The sequence below is a fragment of the Chionomys nivalis genome, chromosome 19 (assembly GCF_950005125.1).
Source record: "Chionomys nivalis chromosome 19, mChiNiv1.1, whole genome shotgun sequence".
In the NCBI taxonomy this organism is placed as follows: domain Eukaryota; kingdom Metazoa; phylum Chordata; class Mammalia; order Rodentia; family Cricetidae; genus Chionomys; species Chionomys nivalis.
The window spans coordinates 14805659-14823709 of NC_080104.1; the positions used below are offsets into that span (position 1 = coordinate 14805659).

An 18051-nucleotide genomic window follows, 5' to 3' on the forward strand; every position below is an offset into this window, starting at 1 on the left:
CTAAAATTACAGAGTTTATTTTTTATTGGATTTGTTTCTGAGCTTGTAGGATGTTTGCCTAGCAAGCATGAAGCCCAAGGTTGCTCCCCAGCCATGCACAACTTGGTAGACCTTGTCCGTAATCCATCATTCAGGAAGAGGAGGCCAGATGATCAAGGTCATCCTCAAGTACGAGTTCCAACCAGGGCTACCTATGTTATGTTGATGATGATGAATGGTATTTTCTATGGTATTCATGCATAATTGTGCTATGTTATTATTGTATTATGTTAACAGACCAAAGGCGTCAGGTACAACTGTAAAGATAAGTTCTTAGCTCTTTGACTTTCTGCAGCCTCGAGCTGGTAAGATGAAGTGCAACAGGGAAGTTCCAAGAGGGACCTAATGAAACGGAAAGCTTCGATTCCCTCCCTAGCCAGCAAAGAGTTGGCTCTTGATGACAGAAGAGTCCCAGCAACCTGAGTGGCCCAGGATTAGGTGACCAGACTTCGTAGGCATGTCATTGCATCTCCATGGAGTCAGCACGCAGTAGAAACACATGTGAGGGTGAAGGAGGGATCCCTTGCAAAAGCAGAAGACTAGCTTGCATGGAGCCACAAAAGGACCTCCAAGGACAGGCACTCTCTGACTGGAGACACAGAAGCCTCCCTGGGAGCAGTTGACACCCATGGCATAGCCCCTCTGCAGAGTTTCTGGTTTAATTAGGTCTTCGGTAGCCTGGTGATTTGTATTTCTAACAGGCTGCTGGGTGATGCCGCTGCTGCTGGCCTCCTCCACATACCTTAAGAAATTCTTTTGGACAGTGGTGATGCACGCCTTTAATTCCAGCAGAAGACACAGGGGGTTCTGTGAGTTCAAGGCCAGCCTGGTCTCCAGAGGAAGTTCCAGGACAGTTAGGGCTACCCAGAGAAACTCTGTCTCCAAGCAAGCAAACAAACAAAACAACAACAAAAGAGATACTGTTGGTCTAGCGACTAGGAGGTGGTCAGCAAGCCAGCATCCTGGATGTAAGCTTGGACCAATCAGCTGGCTAGCTGTGTGTTTATTATAAGAAATCACGCAAGCTGTTCTTGGGTTTAATTAGTCATCAGTTCCGTTCTGCTACGCAACCTCACAATCTCAAGGATGTGTAGTCATCAGAAAAATTCATCTGTGGTTCAGAACCAGTGCTCTGGCTGGATCAGCCAATGGAATCCTCTTCTGAGTGAGGGAGACAACTGCCAAATAGGATCTAGTTAAGTTGGCTACTCTGCACTGGCAATTCAGTGCAAAGGGCATGCCCAGTATTCTTTATGCATATAATGATTTCCCCCATACTGAGTTATTTGTTTTAAGTTATTTTCTTTCCCTCTCCCTCATCATCTCTTTTTCTTTCTTTCTTCGAATAAGAGCTTGCTATGTCGCCCAGGATAGCCTCAAACTCATGGTGATTCCCCGCCTCAGCTTCTCAAGTGCTTGGATTACATAACCATGCTTACCTTCATATTTCTCAAACTGTCGCTGTTGTTTTGAGATTTAAACATACTTCATGCGCTTTAACCTATGGTGGTTACCTTTTGAAATTGATTGCGAATGTCGTACATGCATATAGTATGTTTTGATCAGACCTACCCTCATCTCCTTCCCTCAACTTTCCATCCTCGACAGAATCCACCTAATGTTGCCAGTACTTGCCTGGGTGTGGAACTGTCCTCTGACGTGTGGACAAGCCTATCAGAGACACAGCTCTGAAGAAAATCGACTCCCTCTCCCATCAATTGCCAATGGCTCCTCATTTAAATGTGGGACTTTGTGAGCCCTTCCCTCTCCACACTGGAATTTGTCTGGCTTTTTCAGACTGTTGAGAAAGATCTTCAGACAATAACTTACAAGTATCAGAGTGACTGTTTCTCCTAGGAGCACCCCAGGTACCCCTTGACTTTAGTCATGGTGCATTTTGGCAGAACATTGCCTTTGGCCCATTTATAAGCAAACTGTAGTCTAATCCCTTTGTGTATGAGCCCCTCTTTTCTGCTGGGTTACACTGTCCTCCCTGTGACTTGACAGACTCTCAAGGACACCAAGCCCAGTGCCTGCATTGGAATAAACTGGGGGCAGGCTACAGAGAAGAGATGCAGTAGACAGGCCGCAGGTCACTTAAGGACAGAATCTACTCTCAATGGGTTTCCAAAAAAATTTAAGAAAACAGGCAGCTGTGAAGATGCTTTAAAATCAAGCTAATCTACGTCTGATACTACCTCGAGATCTTTTTCTCTTGTTTTTCTTCATTCCAGATACTGTCCTTTTTGTCTAACGAGTCATCTGTATTTCAACCTGTTTACAAACAGAGCTAAAACAGCTGTTCTTTTATCTTCAATGTTTTCTGAATATGTTTCTCCAAAATCTTTAGGCAAAATGAACTTTTAAAAAAATACATAGTGGGGCTGGAGAGATGGATCGGGGTTGAGAGTGCTTGTTGCAACTGCAGAAGACTGGAGTTAGGTTCCTAGCACCCGAGAAGTCCACAACTGTGCAACTCCAGCTCCAGGGGACCCCACAACAGCTCTCTTCCGGCCTCAGAGGATACCTATATGCACTTACACATACTCACACACGGACACAAAATATTATTTTTTTTTTAAAAGATGTACCATATTTGTTCTATAGTGAGAACTCTTTGACTGGAAAACACTGATGTTGGGGTGAGATACAGTGAGTATGATGCTGGGGGCTGACCTCTAAAAAACACAGATGCGCAAGACAACGACAGAAAAGATTTGCCAGCAGAAGACAGCCCAACAGGGTACTGATGTGAGAGATTTGACAGGGTCAGGCAGCTATACATGAGTGTGTACATGCACACGCACATGTGAGCATAAGAGCACATGTATGTGCTTGTAGGAGAGGGAGCTCAAAGTGAACTTGAAGTCTGGAGACAGTCACTGTCCTTCCCAGCTTTCTTCAGTGATGCCCAGGGTCAGTCCTGGATCCCAGAGTGGATGAGACCTAGATTCATTTGGGTCACAGTTTTCCTCAGGACCTAGACAAATTTAGGACAATTGGACCCACGTTTGACTCGCCAGCTCCTTGGAAAGTAGTAAACTAAAGCAGTGTTAAGATTTCTCTCCGCAAGAGAATGAAGAAAAGGAGAATCTACTCCGGTGTGGCAGTGCCTGAGAGACTCCCAGGGCTAAGGAGAGAGACAACCTGAGGGTCAGGGCTTCAGAGACTTAAGCTACAGAGTGAGTTTGAGTTTGAAGCCAGCATAAACTGTGTATGATCCAGTCTCAAAACAAACAAACAAACAAACAAACAAACAAACCAATAGTAAACAAAGCAGTCTAAAGAGTGAAGAGAGCTGGAAGCAGAGGCAGGTTTTTAGTCATAGGCAAATGGCCACCAGCAGAGTTCTCAGCAATAGAGACCCCCGAACCCAAGCCATCCACTCAGGTCTCCCAGAGCCGCTTCCATCCCCTCTTCCCTTTTGATTTAAGATATCATGGACTTGCAGTAGAAAGGGGTTCACGAGTCCCCATAGGGGAGAGCATGCCAGTTTCCTTTCCACACTTCAGGAGATGAGCACACACCCACAAGTATATGGGCATACACACTGGAGGCACAGTGCTAACAAAAGCAAACAAACAGAAATCAAGAAGACACAAAGTTGTGGGAGGTAGAGGTAGATCTGGGAAGAGTTACAGAGAGAAGTTGGGCATGCGACAAAATCTCCCTCAAATATCATCAAAGTACATTGTACAACATTCTCAATAAAGATATTTTTAAAAGAATAGAGTTATGTATCTTTGAAATTCTTTTAGTTCTTTCTTGTGTGTGATGCCCGCCTGTGTTCATGATCACGTGTGTATGTGTGTGGAAGCTGAAGGTCCATATTTGCTGTCTTCTTCACTCCGTCTCCATCTCTCAGGTGCTCCTGCTGGCTTGAGAAGCACCTTCCTGACTGAGCCATCTTCCCAGCCCCTGGGAGTCTCAAAGACTCCTAACCATAGATTAAATATGAAAGTGGTGAGGCTGTATATTTATTTCTCTGAATGGAGACTCTATATAAACCTCAGAATGTCCCCCAGGGAATGACTCAAAGTGACAATGGCTGACTTTATTCTGTCATGTCTAGGTTCTAGGTTCTAATCTCCTAGCTCTATAAGAATCACTCAGCAATTAGTAGGGATTGTGCCTTCATCATCTCCTTTTGCTTTGTGGAAACGGAGTCAGAGGGTTCCTTTTTTTTTTTCAGAGGGTTCCTTTTCCCAAGCCACCAGCATAAGTTGGCCATGCAAGGTGCATGTCATAGACTGACTTCCCTGCAGCGTGTTCAAGCACCTGCGTCAGCCACACCCCTGTCTACTCCTGCAAGTGAAGCCAGAATCCGATGATCCACACACCCACTGCTTCTGTCTTCATGTTCCAAGGAGAAGCATTGGGTTGCCAAGTCTATTAGGACAGTGTCTCAATCCTCCACACTCTGTGTTTTAGTGCTGCCTCCAAAGTTCACGCTTCATTTCTGGGAAATCACATTTTCCTCCTCTGTGGCAGTCACAACCCTCTGCTGGATAGATCTGTGCTGAGAATGAAACCATCTTCAGCATCAGAGCCGCACAGTTGTACTTGAATGGCAGCTAGGAGGTAAAATGGCAACCAGAGACCAAGATGCTGTGTCTGGGGGATCCACTTGGTGGCTAATCCCAGGACTACCATTTGAAGTGCAATTCTTTGTCATTCTCTCAGACTGACAAAGGAAGCTGAATTTGTTCCAAACATTGGTCACCTGCCCTTGCCTGAAAATAATGAAGTATGATTAAGCTTGAGTTAGATTTAACTTGGGGCTGCAGAGATGACTCAGCAGTTAAGACCACTTGAAAGGTTGGATTGCTACCAGCCACATGTAACACACTAACAACCACCTATAGTTCCAGTTCCAGAGGATCCACGCCCTTTTCTTGCCTCTGTGGACACCAGGCATGTGGTACACAGACATACATGCAGGCAACACACACGCACAACATACAAATTTTAAAAATAAAATAAATAAAAATAAGACTTAATCCTCTACTTTTCCTATCTTCCACAGTGTTCTCTCTCTCTCTCTCTCTCTCTCTCTCTCTCTCTCTCTCTCTCTCTCTCTCTCTCAATTTTGTGGTAACAAAGCAATCACAATAGGTTGGAATACAGTGAAGTTCCCACGTCTCCAGCTAGACACTGTATTTCATACTTACTCTAGAGGTCCATGGCTGTGTGAACTCAGGCAAGTTCTTAATGTATCTGTGTTTACTATGTTTTTAAAATCTGGAACATGAAGTGAAAAAAGGATATTTGCTTATGTCTTGCTTCACTTTCTATTGCTGTGATAAAGACCAGACCAAAGGCAAGTGGGGGATAAAGGGTTTATTTAGTTTATATGGCCTCATCACCGTCCATCACCTCAAGAGGCCAAGGCAGGACTTTGGAGGCAGGAACTGAAGCAGACACTTTGGATGGATGCAGCTTACTGGCTCCCCTCCCAGGCTCAAGTTCAGCTGCCTTTCTTATACCTCCCAGGACCACGGGGTGGGGGTGGCACTGCCCACAGAGGTTCCCTCATCAATCACTAATACAGAAATGCCCCCCCCCCAACAGGCCAATCCAGGAGAAGCATTTTCTTAATTGAGGTTCCCTTTTCCCAGGTGACCCCAGCTTGTAGCACGATGACAAGAACTGAACAGCACAATAGACCTTGTAAAACTGACGCAGGAGCACATCGTAACCAAACCCTGGCCTTCCCTTGTGGTTTATCCACAAGAGCTCATATTAATCTTATGGTGCCATTTTTTAAAGTCCCCTACTTCAACACTTTAAAAGAGTCTAAGTTCTTTTTAAAAGCTAATGTCTCAGCCAGGAGTGGTGGTATACACCTTTAATTCCAGCACGTGGGAGTCTGAGACAGACACCCGAGTTGAGGCCAGCCTGGTCTATACAGCCAGTTCTAATATAGCCAGAACTATACAGAGAAGCACTGTCTTGAAAACACCCCCTTCCAAAAAAGAAAAAAAAAAGAAACAAAACAAAAACCTAAATAAATAAATACATACATAAATAGAATCTAATGTCTCCTTGAAAGTCTGAAGTCTCTCAACTGTGGGTTCCTGTAAAACCAGAAACTAATGCTTATTCCAAGAGGGAAAAAGCAGGGCACAATAAAATCAAAGCAAAACCAATATCCAGCAGTATAAGTCAAATCCTTTAGTTCGATACACAACATCTGGGACTCATAATCTTCCGGGTTCAAGCAGATGCGGGCAGCTCCATTTCTCCATCTCTGCCTTCTGAAACCCAGTTTGTCTCATAGACTCAGGTGGGCTCCACTCAGCAGCTGCTGCTATCCTGGGTGATCATCCCATGGGCTTGGCACCTCCGATATGCTGATGTCATCCCTGCATCTGAGTCTGCACCTTTACCAATGGTCTCTTTTCCTCTATTCAGATACAACAACTGTGCCACAAGGTGCCAAGACTCAACCTCTTCCTGATCTCTTCAGTCCTGGGGCTTCCATTGCAAATAAGGTTGCACCTTCACCCTTGGCTTCTCCTGGACTCTTTTCAGGGACTCTAACCCTGCCACGCAGTGCCAAGTCCCCGCTGCTCCTATGACACCTTTAGCTTTGCAGTTTTTACTCCACCCAAACCAGTACGACCTGGGAAATGCTTACACATTAACAAGTTTATTGCCAGTATGAGATAACATGTCCTGGCCCCCTCTGGACCACAGCTCTGTGTGTTGGCCCCAAGGACATTGCCACGGTGATGTCCTTTTCAACAACAGCTGGTCTCTTAGCCCGAGCTAACCAGCATCAATTGTCTCAGTAAAGAAAGGGTTCACTTCAGAAATCCTGGTCCCTTGCTAGTGGTAGCTTACTGTTCAGGCACAGTTGACCAGAAATTATAGGTTTTTACATTGAAATATATCATACAAATGACCCTGAGTTAGGGTTTCTATTGGTATGATAAAAGACCCACGGCCATAAACAACCTGGGGAGGAGAGGGCTAAATTAATTTCATTTGTAAGCCTCAGGTCACGCTCCATTGCTGAGCTAAGTTGGGGCAGGATCTGGAGGCAGGAGTGGACAGAGTCCATGGAGGGGTGCTGCTTGATGCTTTCTATGCCTCATTTGTTTAGTTGGCTTTCTTACAGTACGCAAGCACCACTCACCATGGGCTGGGCCCTCCCACCAATTAAGACAATGCCCTTCAGGCTTGCCCTCAGCCAGATCTTTTGGAAGCATTTTTTTCAACTCAGAGTTCATCTTCCAAGATGACTCTGGCTGAGAAAAGACTAACGGCACAGGTCCTGAAGTGGAAGAAGTCTTTGCTTCCCTTTGGGGTGTCACAAACCAGGCCTCTGCCATCTGTGCTGTTGTCAGCGTCACGTTGCATGTTCCCACAGAGCAACCACGTAGCTTCAAATACTTAATGGCACTTCAGCTCCAGACATGTCCACAACCCCCTGAGCAATGCGGTCAGGTCTGATGCAACAATAGTCAGTTTTGGATTGCTAGAGACGATTGGTTGCAGACACAAAGAATCCGGTACACGGTACATAGTAAGGGATCAATAAGTTGGGATTGGAGGTCCCTCTCTCGCGCACCCAAATGACACCCTGAGGCTTAATACTAAATACAAACTGTTTGGTCGATGACTCAGGCTTATTATTAACTAGCTCTTACAACTTAATTTAACCCATTTCTATTAGTTTATGTTTGACCACAAGGCTCATGGCTTGTTACCTCACATCTTGCTTCTCCTGCAGCTGCTGGCGTCTCTCTCAACACTGTCTTCTTTCTCCCTGTATTTAGCTTGGCTTTCCTACCTAACTATATTCTGCTTGGCCACTGGCCAAATCAGCTTCTCTATTAACCAATGGTAATAATACATAGTCACAGCATACAGAAGGGCACCCCACAACAATAGATACCATTTAATATAGTAGTAGTTTTAGCAATCAATTCCATTTATGGTTCTTGTGTGCCTCTCTTAGGAAGACTTGCATATTAAGCAATACTTCTGATTGAGATTTTGCTATTTGGTGAAGAAATGTGTACCATAAGAGGAAAGATGTGAGATCTATGTGTGTGGGGGGTATGGGGGCAACATCTCAAGGTATATGATATCTCCCCCAGACACCGAGTAGCTATTATATAAAGCCAATTCAGTTTGTCCCTCTGCTCCTAGTACCAACCTTCTCAACAGCTGACCCTGTTTACTTCTCTTATTGGCTCATTCTCTGACAATGTGTGCCCAGAGGCCAGATGAGAAACTTACCATACGGCTCCAGCTGCTGGCTGGGCTAGAGACAATCCCTGAGAGATGAAGATTCAGTTGGATTGAAAATCTGTCCCAGCTAAGAAGATTCAATGAGCTAATTTAAAACAATTAATGTGTATTCATTGTACAAAGTGGTAAGTTTCATAATGACATTTTAAGATATTTTATCTTTTAAAAATATGCATATATGTGTATGTACATATGGGTACAGGTACTCACAGAGGCCAGAAGAGGGCGCTGTGTCCCTTGAAACTGGTGTTCTGGGTGCTTGGGAGTTGCTTGAAATGAGTCCTGGGAACTGGACTTGAGTTTTATGGAAGGGCAGTATGCTCTCTTACCTGCTGAGCCATTGCCTAGTCCCGATAATGACATTTAGACAAGCTATCATGCACTTTGGCCATATTCACCCCCATTGGCCTCTTCTTCCTCCCTACCTCTGCTCCCTGCTTCTCTCTTCTGTTAGTATTTAGGCATCTGCCCTTGGGGTCCTGACAGGTTATGTCCTCAGCTGCAGCCACAAGCGCACCTCCTGTGCACATTCCCTGTTTTCCCTTTTTAAAGGGCCCTGTCCACCTTCTATCCCTCTCCCTCTCCCTTTTTCTCTCCCTCCTTCCCTCCCTCCCTTCCTCTCTTTCCTTTTCTGTCGGAGACCAGCTTTGACAATATCACTTACCAGGGTAGGTTCATGTGGATTAAAAAATTAGTAAAGAGAACGAAGACGTGAGTGAAAATAACAAAACAGAAACACAGGCTAGCACTGGGAGGGAGTTTCAGTGAATACTGAAATCTGCCGGTGTTTAATTTCCCGTACACTTTTATTCCCCAATACAACAGGAGGAGAGAAGGCAAAAGACCGCTTTAACACAACGCAAAGGACAGATGATAGAATAGTTATTTTAACACGATGCAAAGGACAGATAGAATAGTTATTTGCTTCAATACTTTGAGACATCAAGTCATTAGCATTCTGTTGTTTAGGACCCACCCTAGACCAAGTATCCTGAAGGCAGCCACTCCCAAGGTCAAACCCTCCATCTCAAAAGGAGCAGGAGTGTGCTTGGATATCCTGACCATTGGTTTGGTGGAGTGGATCTACCTATATGGATCATCTTAATGCCAAAAAGACCAAGTAAGCACACCTTAGGTCGGGTGTGTAGCCACACTTGTTGATAACAACTTTGAACGAGCTAAAATTCTCTGACCTACAGGCAAGGTGGAAACAGGCTCACATTTTTGGGCCTCCACACTTTTCTTCTGTAGCTCCTGTCCCCAGAGATGGTCTCCTCTCCCCACTTTTTCCATTCACTTTCCCCCAATAGAAAACCCTCGCCGTGCGGTGGTGGCGCACACCTTTAATCCCAGCACTCGGGAGGCAGAGGCAGGTGGATCTCTGTGAGTTAGAGACCAGCCTGGTCTACAAGAGCTAGTTCCAGGACAGGCTCCAAAACCACAGAGAAACCCGTCTCGAAAAACCAAAAAACAAACAAACAAACAAACAAAAAACAAAAAAAACCCAAAACAAACAAACAAAAACACCCCAAAAAAACCCTCCACATGAGTTGTCTTGTGGAACCTTTCTCTCCCACAAAACTTTGTCAAAATTATAACACCTTCCTCTCCCCAAACAGCCTCCATTTTATTTACGTGTGTTTGTGCGCGCAGCGTGCATATGCTTGTTAAATCTAAATGTTTGTATTTTTTTGTGTGTATGTGTTAAAGCTTGGAGATGTTTGTCTTTTCCTGGGTCAAGCTTATCTTTCATAACAACCATCTCTAATTCCATCTACTTCCCTCAAATGACATAAATTACACTCTTCTTTAGGGCTGCATACAACTGTTCAATAGGCGAGAACATGAAAATGGAGAATCCAAAGCATTTTTTTTTTACAGCCTCACCCATGGAGAAAGTTTGTTCTCATGAAACAAGGAAGGCTCCCATTCTGCCTCCTTAAATACTTTCCAGAAGTCTGTTAGGATGCTAGGATGCCTGCTTGCCCAAGCTTAAGGGGATGAGGCAGAGTGGGTCATCACTTCCAGGATCACCTTTAGTTTTGATTGGTTACACAAATTAGCTTTCATTAGTGATGGAAGAAATGAAAGGCAGAAGGGAGACAGTCCTCACTGTATATATAAGAAGCGTCCTCCCACCTGCAAATTCCCTAAGTACAGTTCAAATGTCTGTGTCCACACTTCTGTTTCCTGACTCATCCCTGCCAAGATCATAGTGTCACGGTGAAAGGAGGTGGGATAGAGAGAGTGATTCATTCTGCAAGTCTGCAGCCTAGGACTTTACCCTGTTAAAGTGACCCAAGTTACATCACTGTGGGTTGTCCACCTGGGGACAGATCAGTCTCCTCACTGCAGCTTTGAGAATCACAGAGGAGGCACATTCACTAATGGCCACCAGGTGGCGATCAAGCTCCAGGAGACGCAAGCCGTGTCCTGGAGACCTCGCTATTGAGGCCAGCTGTCCCTCGTTAGCCCAGCTGGAGATGCCGGCGAGGATGCTGATTCAGACAGCTGTGAAACAGCTCCCGGGGCATGGGAAAACACTCACGGTTCCAGAAAAAACAGCAAATGGATGTAACAATTTTCCTCAGTTAATCAAAATCAAACACTTCTTTCCACAGCTACAGGGGTGGAAGGGGCGGGTGTTGATTGGCAGGAGGGGGACAGAACATGGGACTTATCAAAATTGCTCCCAAAGAGGTCACGCATGAAGACACACGTGGACTCTGCTGTCCAGTGCTGTCGGAAGTGGGCTGTGACAGCAATCTCCCCAGGCCTTGCCCAGTCAGTTCCTGTTGCCTTTCATGCTGAGAATAAGCCCCGCAGCCCTGCTAGATTACTGGGGTGGTTATGGTTATTCTATAATGGTTGCCAGCACACTCCACTTGGATCTGAGTTAACGAATAAAAGCCCTAGGATGGGAACTGGTTCCCGCAGCTCCTGCCCTTCCTGTTTGTGAAGGGGGTCCTGTCTTGGACACTCTTACTTCTCAGTTTACTTAGGGTGGCATTAGGAGTCAATAGAATTATTGGCTTCCTCAAATCCCTTTCAGCTGCCTGTCTGGAAGGAGTGGACTATGGCACTTCTGATTTTAGCTTACCATTGGTTCCATAAATAGGATTTTGATCGTGAGGAAAGAAGCCTACAACTGAGTCCACTCATGGCCACTGCAAAGCCTGCAATGGCCTTTGGAAAGAAACAGCCGGTGTCTGATCAGAGTGGACTTCAGCCATTGGGCGCATCTGCCCTCTTTTTGTGGCCTTTGCCCACTCCAGAGGCACAGGGAGTGGGAGCCTTCCCAACTTCAGCTCATTCTAGAATGTGCTAGAAGATATTTATAGGGCATGAGGGATCTAGCTTCAGCCAACTGAACCACACAGGTTGGAACAGACGTGAGCTGATTTGTGTCCTAGATACTTAGGTCCTGACGGCTTTGCCTCAAGGACACTGTTGGAACTCTCAGTATGGTGCTGGATGCTCACATTGTTCCTGGGAGTGTGGAAGGCGTGACAAAAGCTGCTGGCCCTGTCTAGCTCAGCTGCGAGCCTCTGGCATCCTCAGTGTCAGAAAATGGAAGTCCTCCCTGGGTGCTCAGGGAGTGGGATTGGGCTCTGGTTGGCATGGGAAACCTGAGGCGGCAGCAGCAGCAGCAGCAGCAGCAGCAGCAGCAGCAGCAGTAGCACCTGACCGACAAATGGACAACTTATACAAAGAAAACTCAGTGAATCATTAGCTATTTTATTACCAGGAAAGACAGCATCACTATACACTGACGTATTAGCAGGGCATGGTTTTAAACTCTGAGTCATAATTCTAGAAACCCATGGCATCTGATTGCCACAGAAATGCTATTTCTCTTGTCCTTAAAAATAAGTAAGAAATTGATGTCTGCTCTAGGCTCCTCCCTTGTGGATGCTCAAGGAACCAGGTTTCTATTGGCCTGGATCACTGGCTCTCTCTTTGGGGTGCAAGGGCCCCTTATCACGGCACTTCTACATGCCACCAATTAAACACTTTCTCCCTGCATAAACAGCTCATGTGATTTTCTTCTGTCTTCCTAGCTGGCTGCGACTTTCTGCTCCACTCGCCTGGGATTAGCCCCCTTCCCCGCCCCGTGTCTCCCTCCATGCTGACTGACTGCTGTATTCTTTCTTATCTCCGTGTACATTTCATTCTGACACAGACCTCTCTGGAGCGCCCCACACAAATTACAAGAGGCTCTGGCTTCCCATGGCGTTCCTTCATTTCCTCCTGAGCGATGCGGAGTGACACTTACAGCAGTCCCTGACAACATTGCTGTGTATTAACTGTGTGGTTCTGGATCCTCTAATTTCACAGCCCCTGAAACATTAGCACAGATCTTTTTGCAAGAAGCTGCCTTAATGGAAAGCCCATTATGGAAAGAAAGTTGGAGCCCAAGGAATTTACATTACACAATAAAAGACATGGAGAACGCGGGCAGGAGGGGGCGCTCTCTTAGCAAAGTGAACAGGCTTCACTTGGCGCCCAAGTCACTGCCCACTCCTCTGCCACAGTTCGTGCCCGCTGCTGCTGCAGAACTGGGTGCAGGCTCTGGCTTTCACGCAATACACAGACCCATGTGCTTCCATCTTTTGCAATTTTGGGTACTATGCTTACTTTGTAGTATTGCTTAGAAATGCCAGCGTGGGACCGTGAGCAGAAAACCACCAAGTGCACCTTCGGCGTTGGTCACATACATCTTCTGGAATTTATTTTTGAAACTTTAATTATGTGTAAACACGTGTGCCAGAGAGGGGGATAGGCACATGTAAGTGCCCCCCAAAGTCAAGAGGAGGGCAGCAGACTCCCTCCAGCTGGAATTACAAGTGGTGGGGAGCTGCCCAACGTGGGAGCTGGGAGCCAAACTTGAGATTCCTCTGTAAGAGCAGTACACATTCTCAACCACCGAGCCATATCTCCAGCCGGAATCCAATGCTGTGCCTTGTAAGACTGAGGGGGCTCCATGTGTGCTCAGGTTGGTGTGAATGCGTATGTGTGTGCTCAATGTTGGTGTGAATGTGTATATGTGTGCTCAGGTTGGTATGAATGTGTATGTGTGTGCTCAATGTTGGTGTGAATGTGTACATGTGTGCTCAGGTTGGTGTGAATATGTATGTGTGTTCTCAGGTTGGTGTGAATGTGTATGTGTGTGCTCATGTTGGCGTGAATGTGTACACGTTGGCTCAAAGATGAAAAGCCCCTGCTGAATCTTGCGTTTACATACTAACAAACTTCCTTTAGGGAATTCTGAGCCATTCAGTTGGGGCAGAGATGTGGCAGTTCTCACAAAAACATCTGTACAGGTGTGCCTGTGTGTTTGGGTGTTGCTGTGTGTCCATATGAGTGTGCAGGTGTGTGTGCATGTCTGTGCCTGCCTCTGTCAGAGTGTGGGGTCTGTGTATGAATTTGTGTGTCCGTTAGAGTCTGTGAGCATGCGTGCTGGCAACGGGGGAACGTGTCCCTGTGAATGAACGCGGGCAGAGGGCCAGAGCCACATCCTATGGAATTCAGCTGGAAGTTCCTGCTATAACACTGTTATAGAGGTTTTCTTCACAAGGTCAAATCCAATGGCTCCCAAGGGGCACCAGCGAAGTGGGCCAAAGTTCAGCGTTCCTCGGACTTCTGCACCTTGCCTGGTGCTGTGCCTCCCTGACGTCAAGGCTGCAGTGCCATGCTGTGCAGTAGCCCTGCTCAGAGCTGTATGCTGTGCAGTAGCCCTGCTCAGAGCTCCAAGGAGCTGAGTGAGTCCAAGCCGTTCTTTCTCTAACAACCGATTCTTTCTCTAACAACCGATTCTAAGCCAAAGGATGCCTTATTTAGTCTCTGTTTTCTCTCTACTGAACTCTGTCCTGCTTCAGAGACTCCCTGGAGAACCCGCGTTTGCATATCTACATTTGTTTCCTGGAAGGACTTTAAATAATGAGCCATTAGGTTGGGCCAGGCTTGTGGGGACAGATACCTGTGGCACTTGTATAGAGACAGAGCTCAACGGAAGGAATTTTGTCCCACATTTTCTGTCTCTGTGAAGAACAGAGAAGTAGAATTCAAGCTTAGAACTAAAAGGAAGAGATTTTAAAGTGTTTAAAATATTAAAAATAAAACTTTCAGAACCTAAGTCAATGGGCGACGGCCTGAGCTCAGATTCCTCTCGGCTGTCTTTCTCATGAAGGGCACACAGCGGCTCTCATCCCTTAAAAACCCCAACACTGCCCCCCCCCACCCCGAAGAGCCTGCTGTTTGTTGTTGAACGTGAAATGTCCCCTATGGCTCCTGTATTTGAACCCTTGCCCCGCCCCTCCCACCTCGTTGTTGGTGCTGTTTGGGAAGATTAGAAAACCTTTAGGAGGTGGAGCCTGGCTAGAGGAAGTGTGTCACTGGGGGAGGGCTGTGAGCAGTCACAGACTTGACCCACTTCCTGTTCTTTATTTCCCAACTGCCAAGGCAGTGTGGTAGGCTGGCTTCATGTCCCCCAATCAAGCTTTTTCCACCACAACGGACCGTGCTCTGAAAAGTAGAAGCCAAAACAAACCTCATCTCCCTGAAGTTCCTTTTGATACAGTGTCTTCCTACAGCAAGGAGAAATTCACGAAGACCCTGTCCTTACAGCTACTGTTCCTCTGCGATTCCCCTTGGACATGTATGAACATACATGTATGATTGCTCCGGGGTACTGAACGTGGTGTGTTCTAACATGGATGCAGTTTTAATAAATATCTGTATTTTTGAGAGACACACATACAAAAACCACACGGGCGTGAATTCATAAACTAATCCTTTGGGGGAAGTCTGCCATTTGCTTATCAAAGCAGAGTGTGGCTGGGGGCACAGAAGAGCCTCCTGTATGCTCGTCCTCCAGAAACCGTCCAAGTGGCTGTCATGAACCCAGAACAGACCAGAGGAGCTCTGAATGTGTATTGGCCTGGGCACTTAGAAGACTGGCAACCGATAGCACACAGCTAGCTGTACAGCACAGCAAGGGCCATCATCGCCACAGCCATGATGACATCACAACCGCAATCACAGAAATGTACATGCTACACAGTCATTAAAGTCTATTCTATAATGCACAGAAAGTACCTCGTTAAAGCTGTTACAGGTAAGACAGATACAGGAGTCTGAGTCCAGTGCAATACAACAAATTTGTCAATAACTGGTTATAATATATATATATACATATACATGTGTTGCCTTCGAAATGTCAAACAAAGTAACACACAGTGCTTTTCTGACAAACCATGAGAGTAAATCCTTACTTGAATCTCATAGAGTTGCTGTCATAGCTCCTACATGTGTTCATCCATCTTTGCTCGGGACTTGACATGCAAAGGTTCATATGCATGTCCTTGTCGTGAGGACATGTGTCTCCTTGGGTGCATTGCTTGTAGATAATACCATCCAGCCAGAAGCATCCTCGTGGCATGATGCCCTTCCCATTTCTCCTCTGTCTTGGATTCTACCCTTTTAACTAGGGAAATATCAAGAATGTGCTACTCTTGCCCCCATAACTTCACCTCATTGTCCACTTTTGAGCCATATATTTTCATCCTCAGTGCGTGACATCTGTGTGATCGTATTAGACCTTGATGTGGAAACCTTACAGTGTACTCCCTAATGTTCCCTTCGTTCCTTCGTTCCTTTGTTCCTTCGTTCCTTCCTTCCCTCCCTCCCTCCCTTCCCTTCCTCCTTCCTTCCTTCCTCCCTCCCACCTTTTCCTTCTTCCTCAAATCCACTGAACTCCTGAGTACTTGCTTTTATTTACAGCTCCAGTCAACACTGACCTTTGTAGTCAATGGGTGGGGTAGGGTAGGGTGGGCTGAAAAACTCTCTTCAAAATTCTATTTTACAATACATATAGAAAAGTTGGGCCTTGTGGGGTTTCTTTTAAATACTATACATAGTTGGCATTACACAACGGATGGGGGTGGGAACAAAAATAAACACGGCAATTGCTTTAGTCTGTCCTTACAGAGAAAGTGTCTTCTCTACTGAAAGACTCTCTTCAGTATCTGCTGCAGAAATCTGCAGAGAGAACACTTTACCCACAGATTTGGATGGGTCCCTTTTTCTCGGCACATGCCCCATTTCTGAGCAGTCCTGTGGATTTGGCTTTGTCTGGTCCTAGTTGAGCAGCGAATAAGCACTAGATGAGTTTTCCACAGAAGAACTGGTTGTTTCTGGGGTGGAAACGTTATATGTTCCTGCAACAAAAGGCAAAGCAGCATTTCAGCCTCCAAGACAAACTTCCATGCGCTTTGGCGTGCAAACATCTTCTGAGGAGACAGGATGAGCTCTCGCCCAGCAGCCATGCCTGGAATGGCTCAGGCCTGCCCTCCTCCCTAGCCCAGCGTGCCCGAGAACCAACGAGAGAGTGATGTCCTCAAGCATGCACGGCAGCCACCAAGCACTAACTACTCCACAGTACACCAGCAGCCAGGTTTCCACACAGAACAGCCAGACCTCAACGTGGGCAGCCTCTTCCTAAGCGCCCACATGCATGGCCCTGAGGGCTTCTACGTGAGGGGAACTTCCTGGTCCCCTTGTTTATCTTGACTTGGGGAAGTTCATAGGAAGGAGCTAACCGTTGAGCTGAAGGTTCATACATGGAAGAAAAGGGAAGAGAAGACTAACTCTAAGGGAGGAAGAGGCAGGGTGGGAAAAAGTGAGAGATACCAACAGAAGTACCAAGGACCAGCACAGCAGGAGGGCAGCTGGTGGAACTGCTCAGCCTTGTGTGGGTAGACGGCAGGCACTGTGCGCAGGGGACATACAGAACATACACTGGGCAAGGGAAGCGTCGAAGTGACTACCCTACCATCAGGATGATGGACTGCCACTGCTAACAGGGTTTCCAGCATTGCCTGGGGGGACCTTTGGGGCTGCTGACAACATAAATCAAAGTTACAGTAATTAGCCCCCCCCACCCAAAAAAAAAAACTTATCCAGAGTAGTTTTGTACTGATGGCCCACGCAAGAGTATCCAACAGCAGTGGCCGGGAATCTCAGGCCCTGACACCCCAGGAACAAAACCCACATTCCTAACTTTGGTCTGGATGGTTCGCAAATAAAGAGTGTATTCTATTGGCCTGATATTTTGCAAAGTTCAGATTCAGTAGATTACTTAACTTCTGCTCACTTCTTGGAAATGCTAAATGTTATGAAGTCCAATAGTTCTAGGATTTCCAAAGATTCTGTCTTCTCATGTGAGGTCAAATCAGTGCCATCCCAAGTAAAAAGGGACAGTTCTCTAGCTCTGGAACAGTTCCCCAATTCTCCACTATATCCAGAGACTTGGTCTCCATGGCCCTCTCAGAACCCTCAGATTCAGATATGTTTGATGGCAAATGTGTGACAGCCAGGGTCTGGACGTAGACACAGTCTACGGCTGCATCTGTGAAGTCTGTCTGGTTCTGAAGAGATGAACATGGGGCTGAGGGGCAGCTCAGTGGTAGACTGCTCGCTTGGCACAATTGAGAACCCGATCCCTCCCTAACACAACACTGAGAAGAGCAAAAATGAAAAGGAAAGCATTTGAGTGGCCATTTTCTTATAGGAGAGGCAGTGTGACAGGAATGTGCTCTGAGGGGCAGTGTAACGAGACTGCTCCATGGGGGTGGAGCGATGGGACGGTCCCTGTGGGGCAGACGTGTGATAGAACTGTCCCGTGGGGCATGACAGGACTGTTCCGGGTGGCAGACTGTGATGGACTGTCCCGTGGGGCAGACTGTGATG

General features: G+C 46.4%; 1 protein-coding gene across 4 annotated transcripts in view; it reads right to left on the reverse strand.

Moving 5' to 3' along the window:
* Positions 1–16022: 16022 nt before the first annotated feature.
* Positions 16023–18051, reverse strand: part of Adgrf5 (adhesion G protein-coupled receptor F5) — a 93262-nt gene continuing 91233 nt past the window's right edge. For all 4 annotated transcript variants that reach the window (XM_057751222.1, XM_057751218.1, XM_057751220.1 and 1 more), the window contains one exon: positions 16023–16520. In XM_057751222.1, the coding sequence (XP_057607205.1) occupies positions 16441–16520 (80 nt within the window). In that variant the 3' untranslated portion in view covers positions 16023–16440. The remainder of the gene's footprint in view (positions 16521–18051) is intronic.